General features: G+C 40.7%; 1 protein-coding gene across 4 annotated transcripts in view; it reads left to right on the top strand.

Moving 5' to 3' along the window:
• The first annotated feature begins 448 nt into the window (after nt 1-448).
• The window catches only part of LOC133561191 (bromodomain-containing protein 1-like), a 46,963-nt gene continuing 29,934 nt past the window's right edge, over nt 449-17,477 (top strand). For 3 of the 4 annotated variants that reach the window (XM_061914487.1, XM_061914486.1, XM_061914488.1), the window contains exons 1-2: nt 449-903; nt 10,031-11,420. In XM_061914487.1, the coding sequence (XP_061770471.1) occupies nt 10,048-11,420 (1,373 nt within the window). In that variant the 5' untranslated portion in view covers nt 449-903; nt 10,031-10,047. The remainder of the gene's footprint in view (nt 904-10,030; nt 11,421-17,477) is intronic. The other variant, XM_061914489.1, reaches the window with a different exon arrangement.

Genomic DNA, 17,477 nt, shown 5'->3' with positions numbered 1-17,477 from the left:
ACTACAACTACTACTACTACAACTACTACTACTACTACTACTACTACTACTACAAATACTTCTACTACAACAAATACTTCTACTACTACTACTACAACAACTACTACTACAACTACTACTACTACAACTACTACTACTACTACTACTACTACTACTACAAATACTTCTACTACAACAAATACTTCTACTACTACTACAACAACTACTTCTACTACCACTACTACTACAATTACAACTACTACTACTACTACTACTACAACAAATACTTCTACTACTACTACAACAACTACTTCTACTACCACTACTACTACAATTACAACAACTACTACAACTACTACTACTACAACAAATACTTCTACTACTACTACAACAACTACTTCTACTACCACTACTACTACAATTACAACAACTACTACAACAACTACTACTACTCCCACTACAAGTACAAGTTAGTCAGTAGGGCGTGGGGTTAGTGTCGTCAGAAGGCCGATGCATGGATGGCGTGACAGATGGGCTTTAGTGTGCAACACGAGCCGCATGCAAACATGACCTCCAGCGTCACACGGCGAGCGCTGGGAGTTGTTCATGTCCGCTGAAAAAAAAAGAAAAAAAAAAAGCATTGTTGTGTTGGGGGATGAGCCGTCCAGGCTTGGCTGCCGTTTAGCTGAAGCCTCTGGCTCGACTGTGCGGGTTATGAAGGCTCCTTTAACGCTGATATTAGCGTGGAAGGCAGCAAACGGGCACCGGAGAATATGTCATGTTTGTGCATTCGAGCTGAATTAGCCGGTGGATGAGAGCTCCGTGTCCGGGCAGAGAGCCGCTTAGCAGGCCGCGTCGCCCTTGCTTTGTACGGCTGGAGGCTAGCTGTGGCTTCCAACCAGCAACCCTGTTCACCTGCAAAAGGTTTGTCATTTTCACTTTAATCACACTCATTCACTTTATAACGCCACAAGTATTAGTATAAAAATAAAATATATAGACTAGCTTTTGTTTTGTTTTCGTATGTATTCAGGCTAGTTAGCTAATATTATTGTTAGCATCTCGGCTAACCTGGGAGTCGCTAATATTGCAGCAGTCGCTTCTTTTGTTTCCATATGAGTTGGGAAATTGTGTTGGATGTAAATATAAACAGAATACAACGATTTGCAAATACTTTTCAACCCATATTCAATTGAATGCACTGCAAAGACAACATATTTGATGTTCAAACTCATAAACTTTTTTTGCAAATAATAATTAACGTAGATTTTTATGGCTGCAACATGTGCCAAAGTAGTTGGGAAAGGGCATGTTCACCACTGTGTTACATCACCTTTACTTTTAACAACACTCAACAAATGTTTGGGAACTGAGGAAACTAATTGTTGAAGCTTTGAAAGTGGAATTCTTTCCCATTCTTGTTTTATGTAGAGCTTCAGTCGTTCAACAGTCCGGGGTCTCCGCTGTTGTATTTTACGCTTCATAATGCGCCACACATTTTCAAAGGGAGACAGGCCTGGACTCCAGGCGGGCCAGGAAAGTACCCAGACTCTTTTTTTTTTACGAACCCACACTTTTGTATCAATCAATCAATCTTTATTTATATAGCCTTAAATTACAATTGTCTCAAAGGGCTGCACAAGCCAAAACGACATCCGCCGTTCAGCGCCCACATAAGAGCAAGGAAAAACTCACAACCCAGTTGGAAGTCAATGAGAATGGGACGGCGTGGCGCAGTGGGAGAGTGGCCGTGCGCAACCCGAGGGTTCCTGGTTCAATCCCCACCTAGTTCCAACCTCGTCACATCCGTTGTGTCCTGAGCAAGACACTTCACCCTTGCTCCTGATGGGTGCTGGTTAGCGCCTTGCATGGCAGCTCCCTCCATCAGTGTGTGAATGAGTAAATGTGGAAGTAGTGTCAAAGCGCTTTGAGTACCTTAAAGGTAGAAAAGCGCTATACAATTACAACCCACTTATCAATTATCATTTAATGACTATGAGAAACCTTGGAGAGGACCGCAAATGTGGGTTACCCAGATGCAATGGATGTCGAGTGGGTATGACATTATATTGTGAAAATCCAGTTTATAGTGGATCTAACTTTTAATTGTTCTTTTCAGAGTTACAAATCTCAATGCTGATTTAATGCTTTTTTTTTTTTACTAACTGGGACTTATTCATATGTTGTTTGGCTACTTTACATAAGTTTTGGGTTATACCACAAATTTGTTTGTCAATCCGATACCACAAATCTGGGTATCGATCCGATACCAGGTATTTACAGGGTCATACATTGGTCATATTTAAAGACTTTCTCTGTCCAGTGATGTATTTCCTGAGTTTATAACCAATAAAGAAAAAAGGAGATAATATTTTGTGATGATAATAAATATCGACTTGGTATCGTTTGTAACACTTGTCTTGCTGAAATAAGCAGGGGCGTCCATGATAGCGTTGCTTGGATGACAACATATGTTACACCAAAACCTGTATGGACCTTTCAGCATTAATGGTGCCTTCACAGATGTGTGAGTTACCCATGCCTTGGGCACTAATACACCCCCATACCATCACAGATGCTGGCTTTTCAACTTTGGGCCTATAAAAATCCGAATGGTTATTTTTCTCTTTGTTCCGAAGGACACCACGTCCACAGTTTCCAAATACAATTGGAATTGTGAACTCGTCAGACCACAGAACACTTTTCCACTTTGCATCAGTCCATCTTAGAGGAGCTTTCAGGATTTTTGTTGATAAATGGGTTTGGCTTTGTATAGCAGAGTTTTAACTTGCACTTACAGATGTAGCGACCAACTGTAGTTACTGACAGTGGTTTTATGAAGTGTTCCTGAGCCCATGTGGTGATATCCTTTACACACTGATGTCGGTTTTTGATGCCGTACCGCCTGAGGGATCAAAAGTCCGTAATATGATCGCTTACGTGCAGTGATTTCTCCAGATTCTCTGAACTTTTTGATGATTTTACGGACCGTAGATGGTAAAATCCCTAAAATCCTTGCAATAGCTCGTTGAGAAATGTTCTAAAACTTTTCGAAAATTTGCTTACAAAGTGGTGACCCTCACCCCATCCGGGTTTGTGAATTACTTAGCATTTCATGGAAGCTGCTTTTATACCCAATCATGGCACCCACCTGTTTCTAATTAGCCTGCACACCTGTGGGATTTTCCAAATAAGTGTTTGATGAGCATTCCTCAACTTTATCAGTATTTATTTCCACCTTTCCCAACTTCTTTGTCACGTGTTGCTGGCATCAAATTCTAAAGTTAATGATTATTTGCACCAAAAAAAATGTTTATCAGTTTGAATGAATGAAATAAGTTTATTTCGGTCATATAATCAATCAAATCAAATCAATCAACCATTGTGTGTGATCAGTTTTCCAGTACATGTTATATGTATACAATAATGCACATTTACACACGAAAGAAAAGAAAAAGAATGACCAAAAAAGGAATAGGCTGAAGCCAAAGCTTATAGTTGCCTATCCTATACCTTCACAGAAAATTAGATTGCCTGGAACATCAACATAAAAAAATAAATAAATCAAAAATCAATGGGATGAAAGTAATTGTGACTATATTTTATAATTTTCAATTATTTCACCTTTCAATGTTTTCTTAAACCTTACCAAAGAAGTGCATGTCTTCAGCTCATCACTGAGCTTGTTCCACCATTTAACTCCTAAAACTGTAATACATTTGTATTTTATATTTGTTCTCACTTTACCCATTTCAAAAATCGATATCCCGCGTAAATTATAGTTCGAACATCAAATATGTTGTCTTTGTAGCATATTCAACTGAATATGGGTTGAAATTGATTGGCAAATCATTCTATTCCGTTTATATTTACATCTAACACAATTTCCCAACTCATGAAAACGGGGTTTGTAGTTTAAAGAGTGGACGTCTCCCACTGTAACTTTTTCTGTCATTTTTTTTTACAATAATGTGCATTTTTCTTCACATATTATCATAAAAAAATACAGAGAATGCCCATGCTTGATTTAAAGAAGTTAAAGTACCACCCGGGTCACCTACTCTTGTAGGTGGCAAATAACAAATTATGCAAATTTTAGGAAAATCGTAGTACAGTACATATCCAATTAAATGATGCTCAGGGCAATTTGTTTCATTATGATACAGGTGTACCTTAACAGCATTGTAGGAAAAGAACAGTGCCCCCATCTGGCTGTAAAAAGTGTGCCGATCAATATCGGCCAATTTTTGTACTTTAAGTTTGTGATCGCCATTGCCGATTAATACCTTGTAATGATGATTCCCTTTGGCTGACTCTGTATTTATTTTTAGTCCACAAGCGACTAACTGCTATTTCTGTGTCATCATACACAGTTGTGGGGCCACTCCCCTAAGTTGATAATAATCATGTCAAATGCAGAAAATAAACAGCATTTCTTAGTATATCCAGTATTGTTATCACTGAAGGACGAGGAGCAGGCTTCACGGAACAATAAGAAATACGTTCTTAGTTTAAGAAGTGTAGATGGAAGCATGTCACAGCAGAAAGTAAGCAGATATTATCAGAAAATGTAACAAGTATATTAATAAAAGTCTCGAGAGAGAATAGTACAACAATGTGTTAGCATTGTCTCGAAATTGGTGGCGTCAATACCAAAGATACTGTTAGAATGATTGTATTCTCAAAATCATTAGTTGTTTTTGTGGATGATTACTAACTCCTGCTCGCAGGAGGACTTTGAGGGCAAAAAACCCAAAGAAATTATAATATTTGTAGATGGCAGTTTTTACTTTTGTTTAGTTGTTGCGTACTATTGACATTCACATTTAATTAAAAAGAAAAAAAGGAACGAGTTGAAATATTGTGTTGATATTATGATGCAAGTGTGAATGCAGACTGCTTCAGTAGACTAAACAACACACGTTTTTCTATGAATGAAAAATGAACGCGAAAACGCAGGAATCCACGTTTTTTCATTTTCACATCAAATTATCACTTTTTTAAATGGAATATTGTAGCGTGTCGAAAGAAAGAGTTAATTGTTTTAATGACATTCAGACTTAGTTTTCTTGCCAGTAAACGAGCAGTATCTATACATCGTGGCTTCTTAGCACAACACTGGAAATGTGTGCCGTGAAAACAAACTTTCACAAAGTCTAAGTCTAAGAAAGTGCATTGTTCTTTTTTTCTTTTTTTTTAACATGCCTCAAAACGACAGCTACAAAAACAATGAAGGCACACAGCTTGAGTCCAGAGTATACTAAAGTAATAAAGTGAACCATAACATAGTCCTCATTTAGTGCAAGACTGCCTGGCATACTGTATAACAGGAAATTGTAACCTCGGCTCAATCTGCCCTGTTCTAACGTACCTGAATGAGTAACACAAATGTGCTGCAAGCTAGTGGTGAGTGCTTGAAGTGGCCTACCAGTCAGCCAGAGCTTCTGAAATGCTGCCTTGAGACACGGCACCTCCGTTCGCTGCTAGCGGCAAAGTGTGCGCCATGTTGTATTTTTGTTTTTTCTCGGCGGAGTCTTTAAGCGACTTTTTTTCGGTGTTTGCTTTTCATCCATCTTCTGCTTGTAGTCATTGTGTATCTCCTTATGATTCTTAAAGAGATGGGAGATCAAATTAGATTAGATAGTACTTTATTATCCGTCAGGAGAGTTCCTTCAGGAAAATTACAATTTTCAGCACAATCCCATTCAAGATCAGACAAACATTACAGGGAGACAGAACAGGATCGCTGACGGGTCTGCCGGCTTCCAGCGCCCCTTATAAAAAAGATGACATACAGGTAAACAGGGGAGGGGGATGGGAGAAAAGAATAGAAGATTAAAATAAAAATAAAACAATAAAAAATTGGTCTTAGCCTAGGCCCTGGAGTGGGGGTGCAGACTGAGGCCAAGGGAAAAGAACAACATAGAACAAATTGCTCGTATTGAAGGAAGTCGTCTTGGTTCCTCCCCGCATAACCAACTTTTTGCAGTCATTGCAAATTGCCAGTTTTTTATCCGTCCGAGGCACTTTAAAATAATCCCAAACCATAGACATGGTGTCGTTAGTCACCGAGCGAGATAGCTTGTTAGCCATGTCACGCCAAATTTCTTCCCCCTACAAAAACCTTCCCCCCGGAAGACATTTGGCGTTAATGCCTGAAGGACCCCAATGAGGGTGGAAGGACCTTAAAGCAGCCCACACAGCTGCCTGTTTTAAAAGCATTATAATGGGCTTGATTGTCATTGGTGAACAATAACGGTGAGGAAAAAATATTAGCATTCCAGCATGCTAACCTTTCAATCTATTTTTGCTTCGCTAATTTTGCAGCTGTAACCCTTAAGAGTCATATAACTTGTTATTGTTCCGCTCTCATTGGGGTCCTTCAGGCATTGGAGGGGCTTCCGGGGGGGAGAAATTTGGCGTGACAGCCACAGCTACAGCACCGGCAACAACACGCTCTTGTTGTTATGCTCCGCTCGCAGCGGTTTGATGAGGTCATCAAGAGTCGCCGGTAAACCTCATGCTGCCGTCGTCAACTCCTGTGTTGTGTGTGGGACAGGGGAGAGGAGGGGCTTCTGACCGGGTTTATATCCGTGTTTTACCGTATATGTACCGCTCCGTACAACGGCGTTTTAAAAAGTCATTAATTTTACTGTTTGAAACTGATACCGATAATTTCCGATATCACATTTTAAAGCATTTATCGGCAGGCCGATATTATCGGACATCTCTAATAATAATGTACCTAAATTACTAAAAAAAAAATGTTTCTAAATTCTGTGGTACATTACATGTAACATGCAAGTGTCAAAAAGACAGCCAGAAGAGGTTGGTAGATGAGAATAAATCTAAATGTAAAATATAATGCAGAAATGCACCCAATTGTAGGAAATGTAGTCTTGATTTAAAACATTTTTTTCCAGGGCTTGCTTGGCAGCACTTAGAAATGTTTCCCTTTTTTTTTTTTTTTTTTTTTTTTTTTCCTGAAAGGGTGCTCACATGCCTGATCAAGTGTTACTCGACATAGTCGGAGGGGATGTGTGCAGTGCAGGGCTGCTCCGCTCGGAACATAGAAGCTGAGCGGAAAGCATCTAAAACAAGTAAGGATTAAAAAATGTAGGTCCAAAGGTGTAATATAAAGAAAGTACTTGGATCTTTACAGTTCTTCACAAACATTTTGGACGTTTTTATATCATTTATTGTAGTTGGGCAATCGTGCATTTACCGAAATCAAAGTAAAACGTTCAGTTTTCCATCATAGATTTATTGAACACCAGGCTGGAGGAGTCGGATGTCTGAGATTTCTGAATTGTCATATTCCAATATCTTTGTCATGAGTTAATCTATTCATTTATTCTACCTTACCGAACCATTGTCTTCTTTCACTTTACTTCTGCAGTGGTTCTCAACCTTTTTTCAGTGATTTACCCCCTGTGAACATTTTTTTTAATTCAAGTACCCCCTAATCAGAGCAAAGCATTTTTGGTTGAAAAAAAAGAGATAAAGAAGTAAAATACAGCACTATGTCATCAGTTTCTGATTTATTAAATTGTATAACAGTGCAAAATATTGCTCATTTGTAGTGGTCTTTCTTGAACTATTTGGAAAAAAAGATATAAAAATAACTAAAAACTTGTTGGAAAAATAAACAAGTGATTCAATTATAAATAAAGATTTCTACACATAGAAGTAATCATCAACTTAAAGTGCCCTCTTTGGGGATTGTAATAGAGATCCATCTGGATTCATCAACTTCATTCTAAAAAAAATTTCACAAAAAAATAAATCTTTTACATCAATATTTATTAAACACGTCCACAAAAAATTTAGCGGTCAACACTGAATATTGCATTGTTGAATTTTTTTTTCACGGTTTATGAACTTACATTCATATTTTGTTGAAGTATTATTCAATAAATATATTTCTAAAGGATTTTAGAATATTTGCTATTTTTTAGAATATTTAAAAAAAATCCCACGTACCCCTTGGCATACCTTCAATGACCCCCAGGGGTACGCGTACCCCCATTTGAGAACCACTGTGCTACTGCAACAACTTGCTAATCTGCGTTACTGTAAATTACTCAATTAACCTGATTTCATTGAAATGTAATCATCTTCTTTGCTGCTGTCATAATATGTTTAAAACATTATTTATATTTATTTTTTTATTGTTTTGTTTTATTAATTGTATTGTTAAATATATTTAATTTTATTGTATGTCCTCCCTGTGAACTCCGGCTTCCTCCTACTTCCAAAGACATGCACCTGGGGATAGGTTGATTGGCAACACTAAATTGGCCCTAGTGTGTGAATGTGAGTGTGAATGTTGTCTGTCTATCTGTGTTGGCCTTGCGATGAGGTTGCGACTTGTCCAGGGTGTACACCGCCTTCCGCCCGATTGTAGCTGAGATCGGCACCAGCGACCCCAAAGGGTAATAAGAGGTAGAAATGTATGTATGTATCTATTTACTGACATTTTATTTTATAAATAAAACCATTTTAATTTTATTTTATTAAAGTTATTTTGTGGCGGTCCGCTCCCTGTATGATCAGTGCCAGAGCTTGGTCCGCATTGCCGGCAGTAAGTCGAACACATTTCCAGTGAGGGTTGGACTCCGCCAAGGCTGTCCTTTGTCACCGATTCTGTTCATAACTTTTATGGACAGAATTTCTAGGCGCAGTCAAGGCGTTGAAGGGTTCCGGTTTGGTGACCGCAGGATTAGGTCTCTGTTTTATGCAGATGATGTGGTCCTGATGGCTTCATCTGACCGGGATCTTCAGCTCTCACTGGATCGGTTCGCAGCCGAGTGTGAAGCGACCGGGATGAGAATCAGCACCTCCAAGTCCGAGTCCATGGTTCTCGCCCGGAAAAGGGTGGAATGCCATCTCCGGGTTGGGGAGGATATCCTGCCCCAAGTGGAGGAGTTCAAGTACCTAGGAGTCTTGTTCACCAGCGGGGGAAGAGTGGATCGTGAGATCGACAGGCGGATCGGTGCGGCGTCTTCAGTAATGCGGATGTTGTACCGATCCGTTGTGGTGAAGAAGGAGCTGAGCCAGAAGGCAAAGCTCTCAATTTACCAGTCGATCTACGTTCCCATCCTCACCTATGGTCACGAGCTTTGGGTCATGACCGAAAGGATAAGATCACGGGTACAAGCGGCCGAAATGAGTTTCCTCCGCCGGGTGGCGGGGCTCTCCCTTAGAGATAGGGTGAGAAGCTCTGCCATCCGGGAGGAACTCAAAGTAAAGCCGCTGCTCCTCCACATCGAGAGGAGCCAGATGAGGTGGTTCGGGCATCTGGTCAGGATGCCACCCGAACGCCTCCCTAGGGAGGTGTTTAGGGCACGTCCAGCTGGTAGGAGGCCATGGGGAAGACCCAGGACACGTTGGGAAGACTATGTCTCCCGGCTGGCCTGGGAACGCCTCGGGATCCCCCGGGAAGAGCTGGACCAAGTGGCTGGGGAGAGGGAAGTCTGGGTTTCCCTGCTTAGGCTGTTGCCCCCGCGACCCGACCTCGGATAAGCGGAAGAAGATGGATGGATGGATGGATGGATTAAAGTTATTTTCTATGTTATTTTAATACATTTTACTTTAAACATTTTTTATCCAATTAATTTTTTTAATTTAATTCTATTGGAATTTATTTTCATTTTTATTAATTATAATCTAATTCAATTTTATGAAAAAGGATGGGGGCTTCCTCTATCCATCCATCCATTTTCTACCGCTTATTCCCTTTCGGGGTCGCGGGGGGCGCTGGCGCCTATCTCAGCTACAATCGGGCGGAAGGCAGGGTCCCCCCCTGACAAGTCGCCACCTCATCAAAGATGAGCATTATAACTTGTGTTAATCTATGCACTGTACTGTACTGCATTCTTGATTCTTAGTAAAGCAAATTAAAAGAATAAAGACAGTTCAAATATAGTGATTTTTATTTTTGACTCATTCGCCCAGCCCTACCACCGAGTATCTTTTTAAAATATTTAGTTTGGTACCATGGACTACAAAAAGTGTGAACATGCTTTAAATTTGTCTTAATTCTTGTCAGAAACACGGCGCGACAGGATGAAGAAGAAAGCCCGCAGCCACCGTGTCCCGGTGCCGCCGAGGCCGCCCTCGCCCATCAGGCCCTCGCCCAACAAGCAGATCCTGACTTACGCCCAGGCTCAACAAATGGTGGAGTTTGAACTTGACGGCCACTTCCACCGCCTCAGCATCTTCGACAAGCTCCACGTGGTCTCGGAGGACGACCCCGTGGTGCGGGAGATGACGGAGTGGGCCAACAACAAGGAAAACACGGAGAAACCGCAGCAGCAGGTTCTGTTGCGCTCGGTGCGGTTAAAAAACAACCGGGAGAAGAGGAACGCCGCACTGGGCATCACCGCTCATAAAGAAAGAGGCGGCGGACATCCAGCTTGTGTTAAACCCGCACCGAAACTCCATGAGCCTAAGTTCCGGACTGTGGAATATAACCTACCTGCGGTTCCCAAACGTCCTGCTTCTTATTATACCTTTGAAGAGAAAACGGAGGAAGAGCTGGATGAGGAGACGGAGTACGACATGGACGAGGAGGATTACGCCTGGCTGGATTTGGTCAACGACCAACGGCGAGGCGAAAACGTCAGTCAGGTGTCTTTCAACGTCTTTGAGTTCTTGATCGACCGCTTTGAAAAAGAGCTGCACCTGGAGGGCTTGGATAAAGGCAGCGAGAGGCAGGTTGCCGTCGACCAGGACGCCGTGTGCTGCATCTGCATGGATGGCGAGTGTCACAACCGCAACGCCATCCTTGTCTGCGACGCGTGCGACGTGGCCGTGCACCAGGAGTGTTACGGCGTGCCGTACGTCCCCGAGGGCCAGTGGCTCTGTCGACACTGCCTGCAGTCGCCCGCGCAGCCCGCAGACTGCATCCTTTGCCCCAGTAAGGGCGGCGCCGTTAAAAAGACGGACGACGACCGTTGGGGCCACGTGGTCTGCGCCCTATGGGTCCCCGAGGTGGGCTTCTCCAACACCACCTTCATCGAGCCCATCGACGGCGTGGCCCACATCCCGCCCGCCCGGTGGAAGCTCACCTGCTACCTGTGCAAAGAAAAAGGCGTGGGGGCGTGCATCCAGTGCCACAAGGCCAACTGCTACACGGCCTTCCACGTCAGCTGCGCGCAAAAAGCGGGCTTGTTCATGAAGATGGAGCCCGTTAAGGACCTGACCGAGTCGGGGGAGCCCACCTTCTCGGTGAAAAAGACGGCCTACTGCGGCGCTCACACCCCCAACGGCTGCGCCAGGAGGAAGCTGACCATCTATGACGAGGCCAAAGCCAAGAATGGAGTGTGTAGCAAGGTGGAGAAGGGGAGAGAAAAGAAGAAGAAGGATATGAACCCTCAGCCTGATGCTGAAAGTGAAGAAGCAACCCCCGCTGCTGTGCCTTCTTTTCCTGCTCACAGGTACACAAACTAGTATATTTCACTAGTATTTGTCTTATGGCGGGTGCTTAATAATAGCGCTGTCACTTGAAAGATTCTTTGCCTTTTAAAGAGCAAATTGATGTACACGTTGTTACGCTTCACCCCAAAATGTGCCTAAATTAAGGGCCTACTGAAATGAGATTTTCTTATTTAAACGGGGATAGCAGGTCCATTCTATGTGTCATACTTGATCATTTCGCAATATTGCCATATTTTTGCTGAAAGGATTTAGTAGAGAACATCGACGATAAAGTTCCCAACTTTTGGTCGCTAATAAAAAAGCCTTGCCTGTACCGGAAGTAGCAGACGATGTGCGCGTGATGTCACGGGTTGTGGAGCTCCTCACATCCTCACATTGTTTATAATGTTAGCTTTCAGCCAGGGCGCAAATTAATTTAAAACCTCTTCTCACTCCTGCGCTTACCAAAGGTATGCGGTAAAAGTAAGCATGCGCTAATTATTTTAAAACCTCTTTTCATTTCCGGCATTTACCAAAGGCATGCAGTAAAAATTTGAGTGTGATGCAAGCTTGGCCCTTAAATCCTACTGAATAGCTCTTAATCTTCTTCCCTTTATGCAATTTCAAATGACAGGCATTGAAATCAGCCTCCTCCATTTTGAAAATGATGACAGGGGAAGTGTCACGAGTTTGACCAGGCGGTAATACTAAGCATCCGCTAATTACTCTGCGAAGCAAGTTTGACCTGGCAGTAATTCAAGGCAGGCGCATACTAAATGCCCTGCGGCAATTCAAGGAAATACGGTACATTGTATTTTCCGGACTGTAGAGCGCACCGGTACATAAGCCGCACCCACTAAACATCTTTCCATATATTAGCCACATATATATATATGTTGTAAAAATAGTTACTTACACTAAATGATTTTGTAAATGTTTATTTCCAAAAAAGGCCTGTCACACGGCAGTAAAACGGCTGATCAAACAAAACAGAAGTCACCGTCATGGACCCACTCGCTGCAGAAGCTACCTTTCCAATCAGCTAAACAGATTAAGTCTTCAGTGACATTTTAGTGAATCAATAGAACTGGAATAATACAAAAATGCCATTGTAAGTCAATAATACTAACAAAGACACTATTAAAGGCCTACTGAAATGAGATTTTCTTATTTAAACGGGGATAGCAGGTCCATTCTATGTATCATACTTGATAATTTTGCAATATTGCCATATTTTTGCTGAAATTATTTAGTAGAGAACATCCACGATAAAGTTCACAACTTTCGGTGCTAAGAGAAAAGCCCTGCCTCTACCGGAAGTCACAGACGATGACATCACATGTTTGATGGCTCCCCACATATTCACATCGTTTTTAATGGGAGCCTCTAACAAAAAGTGCTATTCAAACCGAGAAAACAACAATTTCCCCATTAATTTGAGCGAGGATGAAAGATTCGTGTTTGAGGATATTGATAGCGACGGAGTAGAAAAAAAAAATAAAAAAAACAACCTGTGATTGCATTGGGACGGATTCCGATGTTTTTAGACACATTTACTAGGTTAATTCTGGGAAATCCCTTATCTTTCTATTGTGTTGCTAGTGTTTTAGTGAGTTTAATAGTACCTGATAGTCGGAAGGGTGTCTGCAAGGGTGTCTTGACGCGCAGTGTCTCAGGGGAGTCGACGGCAGCTATGGACGGCACAGCTCAGCTTTTCTCCGGTAAGAACTGACTTTTTAACCACAATTTTCTCACCGAAACCTGCTGGTTGACATGTGGTCGGGATCCATGTTCTCTTAACCGCGCTCTGATCCATAGGAAAGTTTCATCTCCAGGAATTTTAAACAAGGAATCACCGTGTGTTTGTGTGGCTAAAGGCTGAAGCTTCCCAACTCCATCTTTCTACTGTGACTTCTCCAATATTAATTGAACAAATTGCAAAAGATTCAGCAACACAGATGTCCAAAAAACTGTATAATTATGCCGTTAAAGCAGACGACATTTAGCTGTGTGCGTGCGCAGCGCTCATACTTCCTAAAAACCCGTGACGTCTTGCGTACACGTCATCATTACACGACGTTTCGAAGACTAAACTCCCGGGAAATTTAAAATTGTAATTTAGTCAACTAAAAAGGCCGTATTGGCATGTGTAGCAATGTTAATATTTCATCATTGATATATAAACTATCAGACTGCGTGGTCGGTAGTAGTGGCTTTCAGTAGGCCTTTAAACATGTTTACATATTAGCTTATGCTAACAATGCTAGTTTGATTACATTGCAATACTACGTACTGTCCGAATATGCATGAAAACACTAACAGACATCACACATGGGACGGTTTAGTAAGTAAGAATTGTTTTAGTTACATTGTAAAACTTACAAATGTTGCTTAGAGTAATGAATGAAGAATCCATACGAGTAGAACCGCTGTTGATGTACAAGACGGAACATGACCTCTACTTCTGGTTGAAAGGTTAGTCAGTCCAAACAGAAGGGCTATGCAGCACCTGCAGTGAGCGAACTCTTCCAAAAGATGGCGCCGGAACACAAACGATAACAAACCTATTCAGTGTATTTTCTTAGTTTTTTTCCCCCAGCTGTAGACCACAATGACCGTCAGTCAGCGAAGACAAATCCATAAATTAGCCGAACGTTTTGTAAGTGTCAGGGTTCAAATGGTAGGAAAAAAGTAGCAGTTTGTAGTCCGGAATTTACGGTATTGTACGATATTAACAATATACAATGTGCTAATCCTAGATGTATGAATAATACATTCATATTCCAATCGTAGCCCGTGAATCATAATCAGTAATCTAATCGTGAGCTGCCCAAAGATTCCCACTTCTTGTGTGTTTTCTTCGTCTGTTGCTGCCAAACTAGGTGCAAGAGGTCAATTCAATAGCAGAATTAAATGAACCGATGTGAATTCTTCACATGCACTGACAGAGCCTGGCTAGTTGCTAGTGAGAAGCACCGCAAAGTAATACATGTTAGTAGGGGCAAAAATTATTGCGAAGCCAAATGTTTTTTTGTGGAAATGTTGAAAAAATGTCTCATTTATATAAACGAACGAGCTAGTATGCCAATTTGATTGGAAAAGTGATAGCAACAAAAACACTCTCAAAGCTACACTTCAAGTTTACTTATATAAGATAATTAAAAGTTCCTGACCTTACATTTGCAATTCATAATACAAAAGTAAACTAATGAGATTGAAAGAGTTAGTTGCGTTGTTATTATTATATATTATAATTACTTAACTGCTTAATTTGGTATCAAATTAATGCTGACAATGATATTGTTTTTTGGCAGTAATTTGTGGGACAATATATCGTGCAGCAAAATGTGTCATCAGCCCAGGCCTAAATACTAACACAGTAATTATCTTCGTGTTAATGGCATAAAACCACAAACAAAACCAAAAAAAACACGTCCGTTTGGCACACCATTAAATCCAGAGTTATACCTACGGTGCTGTGGCCAATAATAATAATGTGCTTGAGGCAATGCTCCATTTACTATTAACTAGGTTAAAACATTCCTCCATATTCGCACACACCAACCAAATAATGCGATACAACAGAATGTCTCCATTGTTACTTGCGGAGTTCTCAAAAAGAAAAACTGCACCACAAACTATGGTGTGACGTCAACACACTAATATACATGCAAAACTGTTTATACTACCTCATACTCACAAGGCATCATAGATACACAAGTTTCTAGGGATGATGTTTGATAAGAAATTATCGAGTTCGAGCCTATTATCGAATCTTCTTATCGAACCGATTCCTTATTGATTCTCTTATCGAGTCCAAATAGGTTGTTGTACATGAAAAAAAAACAACAATATTTGGTTTAACAAAAGCTCACTTTTATTATGTAAGAAAAAAATTAAATCTAATAAATATTGACTGTTACCCTTCTAAAAAAAATAAAATAAAATAAAATAAATACATATTGACTGTTGTTACCCAAAGTATATTAAGTGTGATTTTTCAGAAAAACAAATATTTACAGTAACACAAAAACAACCTGTCTCTGTGATCACTATAAGTGTATAAATAATAATATAGTGTTATCCAATCCAATCCACTTTATTTATATAGCACATTTAAACAACAATAACGTTTCCAAAGTGCTGCACAGCCATGTTAAAAACAATTGTAAAAATAAATAAATAAAAGAAATAAATAAATAAAATTAAATAAAAAAAAAAGTATATATCTATATATATATATATATATTATGCTCCACCAATGACTGAATAAAAACAAAAAATAAATGAATATAAAACCAATAAATAAAATCAGTCCCTTGGGCAGAAAACTGAAAATAATACAGCTCTCCAAAAAGTGCACGTCTGCTACTATTTGACATAATTGTTTGTTATGATGCTTTGACATTTTTGCACTTTATTTCTTTATTGAAAGAAAATTCTATGAAGAGAAAAGTTGTTTGCAAATGTGGTTACAATGCTAAAATATGAAAATTTCAAGCTAAAAAAATAAATACAGTAACACAAAAACAACCTTTCTCTGTGATCACTATAGATGTATAAATAATAATATAGTGTTAAATAAAATCAGTCCCTTGGGCAGAAAACTGAAAATAATACAGCTCTCCAAACAGTGCACTTCTGCTACTATTTGTTATGATGCTTTGACATTTTTGCACTTTATTTCTTTATTGAAAGAAAATTCTATGAAGAGAAAAGTTGTTTGCAAATGTGGTTGCAATGCTAAAATATGAAAAGTTAAAGCTAAAAAAAGAAATACACTTTATTGAGTTAACATTATTTACTTCTGAGCTAGGGAATATAACGACTACACTACCCAGCATGCAACGGGAGTGACGAGCATGCGCGATAGCCCCGAAAAGTGCTGTTGCATGTCGTCACCCGGCAGTAAACGTCAAGAACTCAGCCAACACGCCCCATCTGCATTATGTATAATTAGACTGACAACACATATACAGTGTGATTTTGCTTTGTTTACAAGGAAAGAAAAACAAAAGTTGAAAAAGGGAGATATGTTGTGTATATATATATATGTATGTATGTGCTGTGGTTGCTTTAAGAACGTTGCGACAGCTGGCGTAAAGGAGGTGCGTTGCTAGCCTGGTTGCTATGTATCCGGTTGGTCGTAAAAGTAATAATAATAATAATAATGGATTAGATTTATATTGCGCTTTTCTATTGTTATATACTCAAAGCACTCACAGAGAAGTGGGAACCCATCATTCATTCCCACCTGGTGGTGGTAAGCTACATCTGTAGCCACAGCTGCCCTCGGGTAGACTGACGGAAGCGTGGCTGCCAGTTTGCGCCTACGGCCCCTCCGACCACCACCAATCATTCATTCATCATTCATTCACCGATGTGAGCGGCACCTGGGGCAAAGGGTGAAGTGTCCTGCCCAAGGACACAACGGCAGCGACTTTGATGTCCATAGGTGGGAAGCGAACCTGCAACCCTCAGGTTTCTGGCACGGCCGCTCTACCCACTACGTCATACCGCCCCTTGAGCAGGGTACAAACACATGTTGGTCATGTGTTTGTACCCTGCTCAAATCTCTCAGTAAAGTTATTCATTGGATTATGTCTTTTGTTTTGAACTTTTATTACACCTTGGAGCGCTTTTTCCCGTCCGTTGTTTTCCTGCTTTCGCTATCTGCGCCTAACGACTGAGCTACGTGACGTCGTTTCTTGTGATGTCTCACGGAGCATTTCTGGTCGGGGCGGATTCGAATAAAGAACCAACTCATTTTCTTTACTATAGTGGTCTTAATAACGGGTACCGCTTATCAAAAAGGGGTTCGAGTCCGAGGACTCGGTTCTTTTCTTATCGAAGAACCGGGAAAACCGGTTTCGAGTATCATCCCTACAAGTGTCTTGGATCCGCTTGAACTGAACTCTCGCGGCTGTGTTGGAGCCACTATGGATTGAACTTTCACAGTATCATGTTAGACCCGCTCGACATCCATTGCTTTCGGTCCCCTAGAGGGGGGGGGGGGGGGTTGCCCACATCTGAGGTCCTTTCCAAGGTTTCTCATAGTCAGCATTGTCACTGGCGTC

This window comes from Nerophis ophidion, linkage group LG10 (genome assembly GCF_033978795.1).
Source record: "Nerophis ophidion isolate RoL-2023_Sa linkage group LG10, RoL_Noph_v1.0, whole genome shotgun sequence".
NCBI classification, from domain to species: domain Eukaryota; kingdom Metazoa; phylum Chordata; class Actinopteri; order Syngnathiformes; family Syngnathidae; genus Nerophis; species Nerophis ophidion.
Note: the sequence above shows the minus strand (reverse complement) of the source record. Positions and strands in the feature narration are given on the sequence as shown.